The sequence below is a fragment of the Rhyacophila brunnea genome, unplaced genomic scaffold (genome assembly GCF_057557595.1).
Source record: "Rhyacophila brunnea isolate RB1 unplaced genomic scaffold, BYU_Rbru_1.0 scaffold_3, whole genome shotgun sequence".
In the NCBI taxonomy this organism is placed as follows: Eukaryota; Metazoa; Arthropoda; class Insecta; order Trichoptera; family Rhyacophilidae; genus Rhyacophila; species Rhyacophila brunnea.
In genome coordinates, this window is record NW_028232965.1 from 56,137,923 (window position 1) to 56,156,064 (window position 18,142).

General features: G+C 35.6%; 1 protein-coding gene across 1 annotated transcript; it reads right to left on the reverse strand.

Moving 5' to 3' along the window:
- Nucleotides 1-1,088: 1,088 nt before the first annotated feature.
- On the reverse strand, nt 1,089-18,036 carry LOC147068586 (uncharacterized). The gene is made up of 10 exons (XM_085952551.1): nt 17,637-18,036; nt 17,382-17,545; nt 16,228-16,340; nt 15,881-16,005; nt 15,033-15,107; nt 5,150-5,309; nt 4,613-4,745; nt 4,059-4,258; nt 3,868-3,971; nt 1,089-2,033 (listed from the first exon to the last, which is right to left on the reverse strand). Exons 1-10 carry the CDS (start codon nt 17,811-17,813, stop codon nt 1,215-1,217), a joined length of 2,070 nt encoding a protein of 689 aa, XP_085808677.1. The 5' UTR covers nt 17,814-18,036; the 3' UTR covers nt 1,089-1,214.
- Between the last annotated feature and the right edge of the window lie 106 nt (nt 18,037-18,142).

Here is an 18,142-nt window from a genome sequence, read left to right on the forward strand (position 1 = left end):
AATAAATATAGTTTTAAAACTTGTAACTTTAGTCCAACGATACATGCTCACAATTTGGACACGACTCAGATCAGTCATTGCAGTCACCAATCGTCATTTAACATTATGAAATTGTGATATCCAACGCACTCATCAGCGGGCTAAGCATAACTACCGAGCGTGCGTTGAATAGCATGTTACCATATCGAACATCAGTAGCCGCAATAACTCTTGACGTGGCCACATTAATGTGCGTATAGTGTAAGGGTTGGAAGTTATTTTGTATGTTGCTATGTTCATGTCACCACACCGGTCCGAACGTAGCTGAATAATCCCCCATCCTCCATGGCTGCTAAATCAATTTATTTATGATTATTTAAAATATTAGAACATTAATTTATTTCCTAACCACTAAATGTATCGTGTAGTGGCAGTTTTAACAATAGTGCCTGATAAAAATGGGCAGGACCCATTTTGTTTTAATTACCAAAAGCTCATTGTATTTATAATTTTAGCTACATAACTTTCAGTAAAAATTTTACACAGCAATAATATGGCAGCCGTCAATTGGATAATTGACAATAAACCTTACATTAATCATTAATCAATATGTGGGCATACATAAAATTAAATATTACCTCCTAAAATAATTATGTTTGATTATTTCAAACACTTTGATTACAACAATATAAATTTTAATTGCGGGTATGCAGTATTTTAACCACAATTCAATGTGGGGAAGTATGTATATATTTTTTAAACTTACATAGTAAAGTTGTTGAAATCACTCATATGTGTATAAAATTAATGGTCTTATGCAAAAGAGAGCCAACTATGTAATGAATTGTTTATAGGGAATTAGATGCATTCTATGAGTGTGCTGGAAATGGATATTAGGTTACGTTTTAAGAAGCTTGAGTTTTATACTCTCTAGCTGTGAAATATTAATTTATTGTCAGATCTAAATGTCAGTGCATTGTGCGAGCCGAAGAAGATAAAATATTTATGTATTTCGATGCATGGCAAGACTGTCTTGATATTTTCCCCTGACTACCAGGAAGATGGCAAACATACAGTTTAATCTGTAACAAAAATACACTAAGATAACTCCACAAGAAATTGTGGACATAGTGGTAACATATAGAAGTAAAAAAAAAAAACAACTAAGTATGTAAGTCGATTCTCTTTTGCAAAGTTTACCAATTTATTAAACACGATTTGTGCATGCGGTACAATCACAGTTCAAAATTAAGAATATATTCTTTCAGCGGAGCCGGTAAATTAAGTTTTCCAACATTGGCAGCCGGCTTTCTGCCGATGCACTTGTAGATTTTCAGTCTGGTTATCTGCTTAAGGGTGCGCGGCACTTTGTACAAATCTTTAATGAGGGTGACGAGATTTTCGGTGGTCTTTGCCGGCACCTGGGCGATATACTGCGTGTAAAGACTCTTAAGACAGGCGTACAGGGGATCGTGTTCCATCGAAAAATAGAACAAATAGATGATCTTGGCAAAGTGCATCACAGGGTCGACCAGGATGCTCTCCTTCTTCATGATGAGCGTGATATAATAGTAGAGGATGTAGTTCTTGGATCCGTTTCTGAATGAGTTGCGGCTCTCCAGAGCCTCGGGAGTCGGGTAGATGTGATTATTGCTCTGGGTGTCGTTCTCGTTACAAAATATGGAGACCAGACTCTTGCTGGAGAGATGGGTATCCGGATCGGCGCCGTACTGCATGAGAGTCAACGTCAACTGGTGGATGCAAGAGATGTCTTCGGCGCATCTCACATTCTGAACCATATCGGCGCAGCTCTGCAAGATGTGCTGCGTGTGGATGGACACTCGGACGTTGCAGTCCAGCCCGTGCTGCAACAGCAGGACTAGAAGATTCTTGATAAATTCGAAGTTGCATTTCTTTTGAGTGCCACAGTTCAGGGTTATATTCTCGCTAATGGTAAAAATGAGAACATGCAGGGGCGTCAGGTTGCAACGGTATGAACAGTTGGGATTCGCTCCGTACTGAAGTAATATTCGAATGCAATTCAAATAGCAGACCTGTCAACCAAAAAAATCACATTTACTGCACACATTCATAATAACTAGGGACCGGATTTATATGCTAGTGCATGTTTTGTTAGGGTGTACGCACAGCTATGAGAGTCGCACAGAAATCTGTTTTGAAAAACGCAGAATTCAAAAATAAAATTTTATTGTGCATATAAATGCATATTTGACACATTAGTGCATATTTCTTAAATAAATGCATATTTTAGGGCTTTTGCATTTATACTTTTAGTTTTTATAAATTATTTTATCGAAATATAACGAAATTAGGTAGGTAGATAGTTTAGATGCACTTGGATTTTTAATGGCATCCCCTAGCTGTAGATTTATTAGAAAAACTCAATAGTCAACTTGGGCGGGCACCTTTATTTAAATTTTGCGTAATCACCTCTGTGGACATTGAGAGGTCGTTTTTCGCATATAATCAAAATACTGACAGATAGATATATGTGGAAAAATTTAATCCCAGAGAATACTATTGAAAAAAATATTGTAACCTTTTTTTTTCAGACAAAAAAACAGTAAATAGTATTTAGGAATAATTAATTGTGTCGTTTCTGTTTTATAAAGTTGTGTTTAGTTTACATTGCATTTCATATTCAACTGTACTTGTATTAACAAATTATATTGAAAATTGTAATTGATTAACTTTATATTGATTACTTGTGTTTTTTTGTTATTGTATTATATTGATTAAGATTATTAATTTGTTATTCGATTTTTTATCAGTAATATAAATGTAAATTTTTAACTGCATATTTTTAATGATTTTAAGTGCATATTATGTGCATGCATATAATCATGTTTCTTTTGCATATAAATCCGCTCCCTAGTGATAACTGATCATTCAAATAATATTTTTCCTTACACAGAATTAAAAACTACAATAATAATACACCTAAAGGGGCCCGTAAACGAGCATCACAAATTTCAGATTGCCGATACAATTGTCAAAAAAATGATGCAACTATTGCTCAGTTGCTGGGCAATGTATGACCCGTCATCAGTGTCGGGCAAATGAGGCCGATATAATTTGTGCATACACGTGACAACAATGGCCGACAGTGAAATTGTTTTTGTTTCTGCAGCATATATCATCCTGAATATGTAATGACATTAACAAATCAAAAAAGAAAAGAAGGATGTGGATCAGGCCCTACTTGAACAAACGTGAAACAATAACTAATATAAGCCAAGAATTAGTTCTTGATAATTATTTATTTAAAAACTTTAAAAGAATGTCAAAATTTGACATTTGTGCAGCTTTGTAGTTGGCCTTTTCATAATATTAGGATCATTATAATATAGTTTGGATTCGATGTTCCATAGCTCCGGACATAAATAAACTTCATTAATAAGCTCCAATACCCTGTCGTTTGTCCATTTATTCATTGCAAGTAGTGTGAATTGACGATTAGTAATAACACCATAATAATATTAATAACGACATGGCGAAAAATTATTACAATGTATTGTCGAATCGGCTGTCACTAATGTTTTTATTGTTGCTAGGGGTGAGGTCAAACAGAGACGCACATATGGAGCAGAGAGAGAATGAAATAGATTTATCTAGCAATTATTGCCGTATTTTCAATTGAGTTTGATATTCAATATATCGACCAACCATGCTGCCAGAACGCAAAGGCAATAGATGTAAAGTTTCGGCAACGTAGACTAATATTTTCGTGTATTGGGGAACTATTAACAGCAACACAATTGGCGTATCAAATTGCCGTAAAAAGATGTTCGTTTATGAGCCCCTTTAGAATACTTGTATTAAGACTTTTCACCAATAAATACAGTGGAAAAAATAAATGACAATCACCTTCATTGAATGCGTGAAATGATGCAGGGGATCCTTATTGATAAGAGGCACAAGACATACCATAATGGGCACAGACCCATCTCTCCCGACCATGTTAGGTTCACCTGTAAAAAATAAAAAGATAATAATTATAAGGATGTTTCCAGTTATCGAATGCGGATGTTTACTATATCCAACAAATTTCTGCATACCTCCGTGTGCCAGCATCATGTTGAGTAACTCGTAGCAAACATCCCAATCGCGTACGTGACGAAGGGTGCTAGCCAGGGCGCTATTTCCCGGCCTATTGATGGAAGGACGGGCGCCAGCTCTCAATAGATGTCGGGCTAAATTCAATGCCCCCCATTTGTTCCAACGGTCGTAGCCATATTGTGCTTCTTCCAATGCATATCTGAAGCAATATGACGTGTGAGATATAACCAACTTTATGAAATTAGTTTTTTTTTTTTTGAACATGTTTCTTTATCATTTTAACACTACAACAGGCAATGAACCTCAATGACAGTAGTTTAATAGTAGTGAAACCGTATTGTAGTAGTAACAGTGAAACAACTACAGAAACACTCAGGCTTTCAGAAAATCACATACATGCATTGTGATTTCACCGGGATCAAACCTGGAGCTCCCGGATAAGAAACCAGTGCCTTAAGCATTGGTCTACGAGGGTCGCCATCATAATGAGTCAAAAGCGTTTTCGATATAAAATTACAAAGGCTTGATAATTTAAATATATGTACTTCAATACCTGACTATAAGTGCGTGCAATGGTGTATTTCCGAGACTATCAGGTGCATTGATTACTTCCTTGCACCCCCTTTCTAAAAGAAGCCTTACAGTACTGAGGGTGTCTTCAGCGCTCTTTCTCGCTACGAGAAGAACTGAAACAGATGGAAATTTATTTTCTAAAACAATTTAGAAACATTACAGTAGGTAAGTAGTATATTCACTGCATTTGCGCCAATGTGTTTTACCAATTTACCTACGGGTTCAGAAAACTATCAAAAGAGGGGAGTGGGGGCCATATTAGGCGAGCTTGGATTACGTGTAGTAGATTGTCAAAGCTGTCATCCCGTATAACATTTATGAAAACTTCACAAGGGTTGATCTCTCTAGGAAACGATCTCAAATCAAGCAATTAACAATATCTGTCCGAATGTCAAAAATGGAGTTACTAAAGGGATATACCTAACTAGGGTATTTAAAAAAGTCAAAATCTTCAACAGTGAAGAACACGAAAATGAAATTATGCTACATAATAAAATATGAAATAATATTTCCTTACCAACATGTAATAATGTCATTTGTTGTGTACATGTCCTGACAGATGTCTCAGCGCCGTGGCTTATTAACAATTCCAAAAACTTCAGATCGTGTAACACAGCTTGATGGATCGGATAGTATTCATCTTTTATAATATGCAGTTCATCTGATCTAACATTCACCTAAATTTAAAATAAAAGACATATTATACCTAAGCAAAGAGTTTGGACAATAACAAGAGATTGCAGTTGAATCGGTAGCCATATAAAAAATAACATTCTATAGTTTGTCATTTTGTAAAATGGCGACAATAAAATCTTGCTTATAGGCAGCTGTAATTGAAATGTCTTTAGGTTAGTAAAATTTACTTTACTTTAAATAATCGCCTAGCACGGACAGACTCTTCACTACTAGTAAAGGAGATTTCAATTAATAGTGAACATGGCAATTTACTTTACTTAGAACAGAGGGGGGCAAACTTTTTGGATGGAGGGCCAAATTCAAGAATTGAAAATGAGCGGCGGGCCGCAAGTAAAATACCATTTTTAGATATACACTATTTATTATCACGAAAAATAAACATTACAAAAAAATTAATGAGAAGAACTAAACTGTTGTACATTTTTTAACATTTTTTTAAATTCAGGTGTTAATTTTGTAGTTGATATTCTCAAAACTGCTTGTAAATGGGCATCGGAGATATTTGATCGTAAAGAATTTTTATTGAGGTTCATGATCGAAAATGTTTGTTCACATATCGTCGTTGCACAAAAAAAACCTCCGATGTGCAAAAATCTTGTTTTGAGATAAAGACAAAAAACAGTTTTAAAAAATCAAGAGAATGATTTTTAATTTAATAGTAGGTACTGCATTTTTTTGGAGTAATATTAATTACACTATTTCAGTTGTTAAAATGATCGATAATGCTTATCAGTTTTACAATAAAAGAAATAACATGTTTACACTGTCACATAGGAGGTAAGTGTAGCACAATTTTGGCACATTGGAGATATTTATTATGCGTTGTCATTGTTGTTTTGAGATAAAGACAAAAGACAGTTTTAAAAAATCATTTTGAATTTAATAGTACTGCAGTTTATCGGAGTAATATTAATTACACTCTATCAGTTGTTAAAATGATCGATAATGTTCATCAGTTTTACAATAAAAGAAATAACATGTTTACACTGTCACATAGGAGGTAAGTGTTGCACAGTTTTGGCACATTGGAAATATTTATTATGCGTTGTCATCCTTGTACAACACTTTATACCATAACTTTATAAGAAGAATCAATGAGAAAATTGAAAAAAGCCATACTATTATTTAAATTGTATTATTAGATTATCCTTATTTATTCAATAATTTGGAAAGGCTCATTGTTAGCGGAAATATCGAGGGTCGACACGGGAGAGGAAAGTCGCCAACAAGATGGTCCGACCAAGTGTAGGATACTACGCGGCTTTCAATACCTTCAACTATGCAAAGCGCAGGGATCGCTGAAGAGATGTTACTAGGACATTTCCAAAGAGTCACGATCTTAAACAATGAGGGATACGAAAACGAAGAATGTGCTACCTATTCAAAAGTATTGCTCTCGTTGCTAAAATTGAATAGATACTAAAAGAAAAATTGAAAATGTGAATTTGAATTTGAATATTAAAAGAAAAAATCTAATATTAACGGAATACTGGAAGTTATCTATTGTTTCTTATCTGGCTTATATTTTAGAGGTTTCTATCAATTACATCCTTCAACTCTTGAAGGTGCTTATATTTTGATTCAGATATGGATAGAGGCTCAGTATACAATGCAGGTGACTCAACAATTATTGGACATAATTTGCGTCTTTGAGATAAAGTTTGCCACTCTTCAGAGTAATTGAGTTTAAATAAAATATCGGTAGATATTTTAAACCACGAATGTCAACAACTGCTGGATCACCAACTTTCATTACTGGGCGAAGTGAAGATAGATTTGTTTTTAAATCGTCATATTTTTTGAAACAATCGTAATGTGTAGAATTTACTTTGTATGGCTGACTAGGCCCAGCTAAATGCATTCTCGCAATGTAAACGGAAGGTGAGAAAATTGGCGGCTTAAAATAATGTTCTAAAGTTGAATGCACAGCGTCTGCCTCAATTATAGTGTGCCCTTTTTCTAGATACAACTGTTCTATCACTTTATTGTGGGATTTTGCGAAATCGCTCAATGCACTCCCAAGAACATTGTTCCTATTTTGATAGTTACAACCATCCGACATCATTACAATTTCTTCGTATTCATTGGACAATTTCCTTAAATAGTCAATAATGCAAGATGTGAATTTGTTACATTACGATCTGCTTCATGCCAAGCATAAAGAATTACATCTGCATCATTTAACTGATAGATGGTAAAGTTGTGAAGTTGAAATATGCGGATTGCAATATGGATGGTTGAAATATGCAAAATATTTGTAATATGCGGATGACGCTAATATCTTCGGACATAGCAAAACACTTTGCAAATCCATGGTGATAAACATTCTTTTGCTGTTGGCACATTCTTTGGCTTCACTTTTGGCAATACGACGTTCTTCTTTTTTCTTTATGTGTAATTCATAATCTTCTTCGTTTACATTGCCGAGCTTAAATCCGAAACAAAAATTACACTGGTCTTTTCTAGGCCTGTGGATTGAAATTTTTTCTTCATGTAGTATTTTACTAAAAATATTTCGATTAACGGCGTCAAGATTATTCTCCAAACACCATTCTTTATATATGTTATGCATATGCAGAATGGATATAAAATTTGACTCCACATACTTTCTATTGGAAGAAGCTCTACAATAGTGGCTGGGTACTAAAGGTATTAGATTGAGTCATTTTCTGACGTCCTTGAGTTTATCTTGTCGATGTCCCTTGGTAAATGATACTTCATATACACTGCTTAGAGTACTGTTTTCTATATAGTTATTTGGAAGACGTATTATATCATTATGTTTTGTCCATTGTTTATAAATATCTTCTTTTATGCCAAGTGTGTTAAGGAAAAAAATCTTAAAAGGAAAGAAATATTTCCGCAAAGTAAAGAATATTTACTTTTAGGTGTGGTCATAATACGACCACAACGGCCCACAAGCCTTCTTCACGGTATATCTTTTGTTTTTTTCCCTTCTACAACTTTCTGTCCGGTATACGATTTTCCGAGAAGTCTTTTCGTTTGGTTTTTTTTTACTTTTAATGTCCAAATTAAGCATTAAAACAAAAAGAAGGACGACGAAATTGATGAATAATACATGTAAATCATACAAATAACTTACTTCAAAGTATCTTACTGTAAAGTATCTAGAATAACAGCTTATTTATATCACGAATAACACACATTTAGCAACTGATAGTTTACCGGCGCAATATTAGCGTACTCATTAGCTCCGATGTGCCGAGTGCGTGCACAACAATACCTCCAATGTGATAAGTCAGCACATCGGAGATTTATCCACTTTTAAATATGAGACCCATCACATTGGAGGTTTAGTTTTTCGAAAATAACTTTAAACCAAAAAGTGATATCACATTGGAGGTTCTTGTCAACGATGCAGAAAAAATCGTAGAATATTTTTGCATCAAAAACCAATTTTCGTAAAAATGGCACATTGGAGGTTTTTTTTGTGCAACGACGATATATAGGTTGATCCAAAAATAACGAACATTTTTTTTCATAATCTCTAAGTTGGTCGAATTTGTCTGAATTAAGGGCATTGTAAAATTTGGAGATTTCTTCACGACGATGCAATTCTCTTAAATAAGTGTCACACTGCTGATCAGTAATCTCAAGTTGTAGCTCTGTAGGTACACTATCAATATCTATTGAAAATGGGTCGCGTACTATTGCTAAACTTGTCTCAATTTTTTGGAAGTCACCACATTTTGTGAAAAATCGTCATTCAGAGCTTTAATAATTTTACCATATTCTTCAAATTTATATTCTGGTATATTCAGCAACTTCAAAGTTGGAAAGTGGTCCACGTTGTTATTCAATATTTGTCGAAGGAATAGCTTGAGTTTTAATTGAAATCCATTCAAACTTTTTACCATTTATCATGGGCATATATTTTTTTCCTTGAAACGCGGAGTTAAAAGTATTTAAATGTGTCACGATGTTCAACGTAAAAAATAGTGGTTACATAGTAAGAGACGAGACGCAAGGCAGACATACTGAGATAATACATATACGAAACAACAAATTCTTCAAATTTTAATCTATTGTCAATATTTTAAAAAATATATGAGGCGCCGAGCGCCAAAGGAGCTCAAGCACCATTTAACAAAAGTGCTACAAAATGGCCGACAAGTTTTCAGTGAATTTATTTTTTAAATTTTAAACTTGTATGTTGAACTGGACAATTATTTTCTAAGCAAAGCAAATTTAAAAAAATCAAAGTATTATTTGCAATAATATTTAATGAAAAATATCTACTGGATTCCAAAAAAAATGGTGTTTGAGCCTCTTTGGCATATAGAAAAATGAAAATAGGTGGCACTTGATACTTTTTTTTGTTGCATAAGCTTCTGTGGCATTAACATTTTCAAACTCAAATAATGGCGTTAATTTAAAAAAATAAATCATTTAAAAAAAATGTTTCAATGTAAGGGTTTGGATAGCAATAAAAAAACATTTTGATATAAACAAATTTTATTATGCCAAATAAACACTGAAAAAATGGTCAAATTTGTTATGATTGTTACATGAGTTTGTTTGGCATAAAATTTGCCTTATAATATTAAATACGTTTTTGCCATTACAGCAATGATTTCAAAGCCTTTGGATTGTTTTTTTTCGTAATAACCGTCTATATACCCAATATTATTAATAATACTAAATCAAATCGTTACTCCAAACTAGCCAAAATAACAAAATCATTATTCAAATTTAACACCATCATTTTTTCTCAAGGATTCGGGTGATTTTTTAAATACTTTTTTTAGTGTATATCAATCGTAATTGGATGTAAAACAAGATGAAATTAAAAATAAGAGTTATTTTCTTTCATGGAAGTAAAAGTTTAGTGGACATAATTACTAAAATGACGTTAATAACCATATTTCAAAAGTAATCTAAAATATTTTAAACAACAGCGTATGTGAATGAAAAACGAATAAAACATGTTAAACTTACCGCGATTTTCCTCATTTACAGGTTTAACACACATTGAAACTATTTTTCTAATCCTTCTTGAGCTCATTTTTAGTTTTTTTCACTGTTGAGAACGCATATTCAATAAGACAAATCTGACAGCTGTTTTGGTCTCGCGCTCTCCATAGTATAATGGCGGATAAGCTTCTGTGGCGTGCCGACATAACGACCAAAACAATTATGCCACAGAAAATAAATCTCTATTGTAAAATATCTATAATTATTTGAGCGATAAGACTTTGTGGCATGATACATATCGATTTATAGAAAAAACCTACATTCAAATGTCAAAAATCGTAAAGTTGGCGCTTGAGCTCCTTTGGCACTCGGCGCCTCATATATAAAAAAGTTATTCGTAATCAGAAGTACAATTAATGATGGCGGGCCGCAAAAAAATACCCGGCGGGCCACATGCGGCCCACGGGCCGCAGTTTGCCCCCCCCTGACTTAGAAAGAAGGTTATCATCAATGCCTTGGCAAGGGCCTGTAAACGAGCATCAAAAATTGCAGATTGCCGATACAATTTCCAAAAAACTGGTGACACTATTGCCCAGTTGCTGGGCAATGTATGGCCCGACATCATTGCCGGGCAAGTGAGGCCAATGTATTTTGTGCGTACATGTGAAAACAATGGCCGACAGTGAAGTTGTAGGTTCTCACATTTAAATTTTTTATAAACTTCTTCACTGTTTAAGTCAAATTTAATAGTGTTGTTTAACCTATTGGGGTGTTGTTTAGTTTTTAGTAAGTTTAGTTTAAGGAAAAAAATAATCATATTCGGTTTAACTGAGATATATGACAATGTATTGCAAATGGCCCCTTTTGCCATCAAAGTGTTATTGCAATTTTGTCAGATGTCTGATTTTGTCTTGTTCAGATTGGTCATCATCATCAGGGGCGAGACAACCCAGTGTGGGTCCTGGCCTCCTCCAACAGCTCCCTCCACCTGTCCCTATCCAGTGTGGCCGCTTTCCAATTTGGTACCCCCAGAATACGGCAGTCACTGGCAGCTCCATCTAACCAGCGAATCGTTGGCCTCCCTCTTCTTCTATGTCCTATTGGATTGCTGGACATCACTCTCTTTGCCGGTTCATTGTCATTCATACGGTGCACATGACCTAGCCATCGCAGTCTCCCAATCTTAATTGATTGAACTGCGCTGCAATCTTCGTACAGCCCGTAGAGCTCAGCATTATATCTTCTCCTCCAATTGGTGCCATCCCTGATCGGTCCATATATACGGCGGAGAATTTTTCTTTCAAAGATGTTCAGGGCTCGTTCATTTCGCAGAGTTAATGTCCAGGTTTCCGATGCGTAGGTGAGCACTGGCTTTACAAGTGTCTTGTAAAGAGTGCTTTTAGTTCGACAAGATAGTAAGCGGGACTTTTTTTTTTTTTTTTGACCATGTCCGATCCTGATAGGATCATATGGGCCTCCACAGAGTGGAGGTTTGTATTGACAGATTTTTTTTTTTTTTTTTACGAGAAATGGATGTCAGCCACTTGCTCAACCTATTAGGTCCATACCCTGACACACACAAATTGAAAAACAATATGTGTACTTGCCAGACCCAGGATTCGAACCTGGGACCTACGGCTTTATAGTCCAACGCTTATGCCGCGCGGCCACCGTGGGCGTTAAGCGGGACTTAAAATGTCTTAACAGACCAAAGTAGCATTTATTCGCAGACATGATTCTCTTGTTGATTTCTTCTGTAATATCATTATGTCGAGTTACAAGAGATCCAAGGTATATGAAACTGTCAACCGTATCAAACTTGTATGCACCAATATCTAACTTTGGTGCAACTTCTCGTGGTGTGACATAGACAGGCATGTATTTAGTTTTTGCCTCGTTTATTTGTAAACCCATTCTTTTGGCAAAGGCTTCTAGTGCTGTGAATGCCTTTTTCAGTGCCAATACTGATATGGCAATGATGTCGATATCATCAGCATACGCCAGCAGCTGCACAGGCTTAGTAAATATCGTGCCGCTACCACGGGCATCAATCTTTGCATCCCGTATCGCGTTTTCTAGCGCAATATTGAAAAGAAGGCATGCCAGAGCGTCACCTTGCCTTAGGCCATTCAGTGATACAAATGGCTCGGATATTTCCGCTTGAAGCTTTACCCAGCATTGTACTGGTGTCATTGTCATCTCTACAAGTTTAATTATTTTCGTCGGAATTTCAAATTCTCGCATTGCTTCGTATAACCGGTATCGATTAATACTATCATAAGCTGCCTTAAAATCGATGAACAGGTGATACGTGTTAATATTGAATTCAGTGGTCTTTTCTAGAATCTGCCTTAGAGTGAATATGTGAGTAACACATATCTCACTCGTCGAAAGCCTCCTTGGTAGTGCCCGAGTATTCCTTCTACAATGGGTTCCAGCCGCTGGAATATCAGAATCGACAACAGTTTATATGCAGAGTTAAGGAGTGTCACCCCTCTGTAGTTACTACATTCTAGTTGGTCTCCTTTCTTGTGCAGGGGACAAATCAGCCCATCCTTCCACTCCTCTGGCATCTTTTCTGAAGTCCATACTTGGTGGATTAGGCTATGTAAATGTTTGAGCAGGCTTTCTCCCCCACATTTTATTAATTCACTCTGTAGGTTATCTATTCCAGGCGATTTGTTTGTTTTTAACCTTGACATGGCACCTTTTACCTCATTTAATGTCGGTCGTTCTTCGTTATCATCCATGCCACTTTGTACTAATTCCTGGTCATGAGTATTAATGTTAGTGTTGCCGGCATCATTATGGGGGGTATTTAAATGTTGATCAAAGAAACCCACCCACCGGGCAACAATACGGTGCTTTTCTGTGAGTATCATGCCATTGTCATCCTTGCACATTGTGATACGAGGCTTGAAACCCTTCCTAACATTAATTATCTTTCTATAGAACAGCCGACTTTCTTGGGCTTGATAGTGTTCTTGGAGTAGGATCATTTCCTTTTTTAAATAATCACGTTTCTTTTTCTTGTGTAGTTTCTTTTCGTCACGCCGGCGCTTTTTATACTCATCGTCTGATGCCCGTGTTTTCTTCTGTAGCATCATTAAGTAAGCCTCATTCTTTCTCGTAGTGACTTCGCGGCAATCTTCGTCAAACCATTCTGATCGTTCACCTGTTTTTCGGCGTCCTAAGGTATCATTAGCTGAGGATACTATGGCAGTCTTGCACTCTTCCCAGTGTTGATTCACCTCTTCATGGTCTCCAACCTCAACATTGTCGCTCAGGTGAGTGTTCAAGCTCTCCTGGTACCGAGCCAGTTCCTGCGGAATCTTCAGTTTCTCTGTGTCAAAGGGTTATGCTCTTGCTCCCATTTCCTTTTTGGTGTTTGAGATCTTTGCTCTAACTTTTCCACACACTAGGAAATGGTCTGAGTCTACATTAGCCCCTCTGTATGTCCGGACGCTCATTAGATCCGATCTGTGCCTGTTGTCTATCAAAATATCGTCTCTTTGGTTTATTGTGCACCCATCCGGGGATTTCCAAGTTCCCTTATATATATCCTTACGGGGAAACATTGTGCTACCAATAACCATATTTAGTGACGCTGCACAGTTAATTAGTCGGGTACCATTGTCATTACTTTCATTCTGAAGACTATGTTTTCCGACAATGGCAGTGTAGATCTCCTCCCGTCCTATTTTGGCATTTAGATCACCGAGTATTATTTTTTCCTCATCCGACTTATCCTCTGTAGGGGCATGTACTATAAATGAGTAATTGAAGAAAATTCCTTTAATTCGCAGTCACATGATCTTTGGGTTGACTGGTTCGATCCCAATAATTAAATGTTTCACTCGTTTGCTTACGATTGTTCAGATTGGTAGTAAAAAAAATATTTTTTTCCGTTATTGTGAGAATGTGTATTTAAATAGATATTTTTTAGGTTGAAGAATATATCTATACCAGTGGTTCTCATATGCGACCACAGTAGCTGCACAAGTCCACCAGAGGACACCCTATTTTCAATACCAAGCTATACTAAATATTGTTCATAAGGTGCATATTTGATGGTCCGCATGTGATGTATAACATGCCATCTGTAAAAATCCTCAGAAGTTTCTATGGCAGAAGTGCCAACCGGCATATAGTCCGTTATTTTTTTACATTTTCAGATGGCTCTTTCAGCATTTTTAGTGTTTGTAGTGCACTTGCAGATGTATCCTTTTGCCACATTAAAGATTAATGCATTTCAAACCGTTTGTAGAACAAAACTTAAAAACAGGAAAATTTGCAGATGGTCCCTTCTGCCATATGAATACCGCATTAATTCATTGCAAAATGTTATTCGACGATTAGCAATAATAATAATTATAACACCACGAGAAATCGAATCGGCTGTCACTGTGATGTTGCTATGGAAATAAATTTGTCTATGAATAATTATTGCCGTATTTTTGATTCCATTTAATATTCAATGTATTGACCGACCGTGCAGCCAGTAAGTGTGGGCAATGGACGGAAAATTTTGGCTGCATACACTATTATTTTCGTGGTTTGTGGAACTATTAATAGCAACACAACTGCGGTATCATATTGCCATAAAAAGTTGCTCGTTTAGGGGAACCTTAACGTTAGAAATGCGAATAATATGTATGTCTTTAGTTAATATTTTGAATACAGCAAATGCTGCTTAAATTTTATTGACTTAAAGGCAACAAACAGAACCAACCAAGTAATTAAGTACTGATGTACAATTTCATATTTACCAGATGTTGAACACAATTCCATGCCGCTCTTTCACATGCTATATGCAACAAAGGTTTTCTAACGCGAAAAGGCACCTGAAAGACAAGAGATAAAGAACATAAACATCACAGTTCCAGTAAGTCACGATCAGCACAAATGACAATTTTTTAGTTAAATATGCCATAAACCTGCCTTTAAACAAGCCACAAGTAAGTAAATTAGATAAAATATTAAATGTGACCAATCAAAGAGCAAATGTTCCATATAAAGACAGGTTACATAGGTAATACAATTCCATATGGTGCTGTTTTCCCATTAAATCAAATGGTGAGAAACGGGGAATGAAAATATGCTGTTGTACACCGCATACTCAAAGCAGCCGGATGTTCATGCAGCAAATGTACTTTCGATATAAACACCACGCTGTACAGTGATAATGTGCAATAAAAAGCCATGTAAATATAAAACCAACACTGGATAAATATTCATTAATCGTATGGCAACAATATGTACTGAGTACCTATATTTTAGGCACTTACATAAATTGAGAAGATTCTACAATATTTAAAATTAATACTATCAAAAGGGGCTACTCAATGGAAATTGAATTTCGGATTGATGAGAGTTTTGTGCCATTCGAATTTCGATAATAATTAGTGTTAGCAACCCAAGTTTCACCTTTCAACATGTTCAGATTTTATATTATGAAAAGCCTGATGATGGCGAAATGTAAAACACGAATCATTAAAACCATTTCCTATATATTATAATATTACAAATTCTAGTCAATTATTAAAGTTTATCTACAATATTGCATTACAAAATATTATTATAATATTTGGTATGAATTTATAAATTTAATGTATACCCAGGGTTCCTCCATTTTCTGGGATAGAATATTGACAATATTGATCTGATCACCATCCACAGCATAACAGATGGCACTTTGAAGTTTCCCCATTTGTCTACCAGGAATCCCTCCATCGGACATGGCTATAGATAAACAGAAAAGAATGAATAAATAGCAGAATAATGAAGACATAATGGAAGCCTACCACGTACACACCAGTTCAATTAATTAACCAGGTTGCCTGTATCAAAATATAACCAAGGACCATAGATATTTTGTTTTTTTTTTTAGTTAACTAGGTATAAAATTCGTTCATTTAATGATGATAATAACATGGAGATAACTAGAAATGTAAGATGTCTTACAATATTTTCCACTTTCTTCGCAGTTGTGCAGATGTGTGCCGGGAAAGCACATGCGAGCTTCAGCATCGGTTCGGGCTCCATGTCGCAGTAATAGTTCCACACATTCCTCATACCTAAGGGTTTGTGAAAAAATAGTTATAATATAGTCGAACTTGGTTATTACGAGGAAGACGGGACCGACTGTATTTGCTCGTTATAAGCGTTACTCGTCATATCAGAGAATAGGTATTTTTAAATGAGTGGTCACATAACACAAAAAGTCGCAATTCAAACAAAAATACACAATTAGAATTTTTCCCCGAAATAAGCATGGCATTCATAAACTACAAAAGAAGTTGTTTATTGTAATGAACGCTAGTAGGTACCTACCGACTTCACAAACCTTGGATTTTTTACATGGAATTTCAACCATGTGCGTGGATACTTTTTCAATATTGTCGGCGAAAACACCAAGTACGAAACGAAAGTACCTACCTAGGTACTTAGACACTTAACTATTGTCATAAACGTAATCCGACCCCGGCGGCATCCTGTTCGGTCGGATTTTATTGCTTAGGGTCGAAATGTTTTTAAGTGACATTAAGTGACACATTAACAGCTTTAAGAAAATTTTTGACGATATTTTAGCTCGGTATATCCGATAAGGAGCTTGTTATAAAAGTGAATAAATGTATGGAGAAAATCATAAACTAAAATGTCAACAAATGTTTCCTCGTTACATCTGAGATCTTGCTATATCCGTGATTGTAATAACCGAGCTCGACTGTACTTATATATTATAATATATATATATATAGTAACGAAAGTATATGAGATAATTTTGATCCAGGAATATATCATCATTGTCATCAGCCTGGATAAATTCACTACCGGATGATGAGTTCTACTACATTCTCTAAACTGATTTGATTCTTTTTGGCTGCGTGCGTTGCATTGCCATGAACTTCAGCAGAACTTAACTATTACATTGGTCCAGCTGCCTCTAATTTTACCTTTCAGGTACCACTGAATTTATCCAGTGATTATCTTGCAATTTGTTTATTACATACAGATTGTGGTGTATAAGACGAAAAACTTCTTTTTAAATTTTAAAACAGAGGAAGATTTGTTTTTCTACTAGGACCATTAAGGACAAAATAAGATATGAAAATTACCCTTTGAGGCAGGCAATATGGAGTGGCAGTGAGCAGGGGCATCTGTTTACATCCAAATTGTGTCGAGTGAGTAGCCATCTAACCAAATCTACATGGTTGAGACCCACACATTTTTGAAGAAGATTGTAGCCGGCATCATCATGGATCAGAAGAATATTTTCATTCTAGAAACAATGAATCATTGTATGTATATACATAATAAAAATAGACACGTAATTGCTAAAGATGTGTAGCTGTTGAAAGATTCATCAATACCTTGGGAATTTGAACCAAAAGAGCTTCCAATCTTTGCAGAGACGCCTTCGGGTTTGCTACGAGCGCGTCAAAAACAATTCGCACCTTAGCGGCTGTCCCCTCGGATATTCTGTGACCGTGACTATTCGACAACAATGCACTACCATTCTGGAAAACTTGACTTAGACATCCTCCCATGTCTAAGGAGTATGGAAAATTTACACTACTTTATATCTACACGACTGACGCCCTGTCAGTCATTTAAAGATCTTAAAGGCATTTTAAAATTGATCTTCATTGCATCAAAAAGTTATAAGCGGAATTCTTCACATCGCGTTAGACTGTCTTTCATTAATTTCATCAGACACTTGACCCGATCGACAATAAATAATATTTTGGTTTTGACAGCCAGAATTACAACGAAATAGAAATAGACGGTGTTTACTGTGTTAAAAATAAACCGCTACGAGTTCGATAGGTAAAAATATAAGGTCACGTATAATAATATAAGGATACCTACGATTTAT

Excerpts from the sequence above, each read along its gene's own strand:
- LOC147068586 (XM_085952551.1), bottom strand. The coding sequence starts at position 17,813 with ATGGGAGGATGTCTAAGTCAAGTTTTCCAGAATGGTAGTGCATTGTTG. Across the intron at positions 16,341-17,381 it reads CATATTGCCTGCCTCAAAGG|GTATGAGGAATGTGTGGAAC; the intron begins GTAATTTTCATA and ends ACAAACCCTTAG. Across the intron at positions 4,259-4,612 it reads TTGCACGCACTTATAGTCAG|ATATGCATTGGAAGAAGCAC; the intron begins GTATTGAAGTAC and ends ATATTGCTTCAG.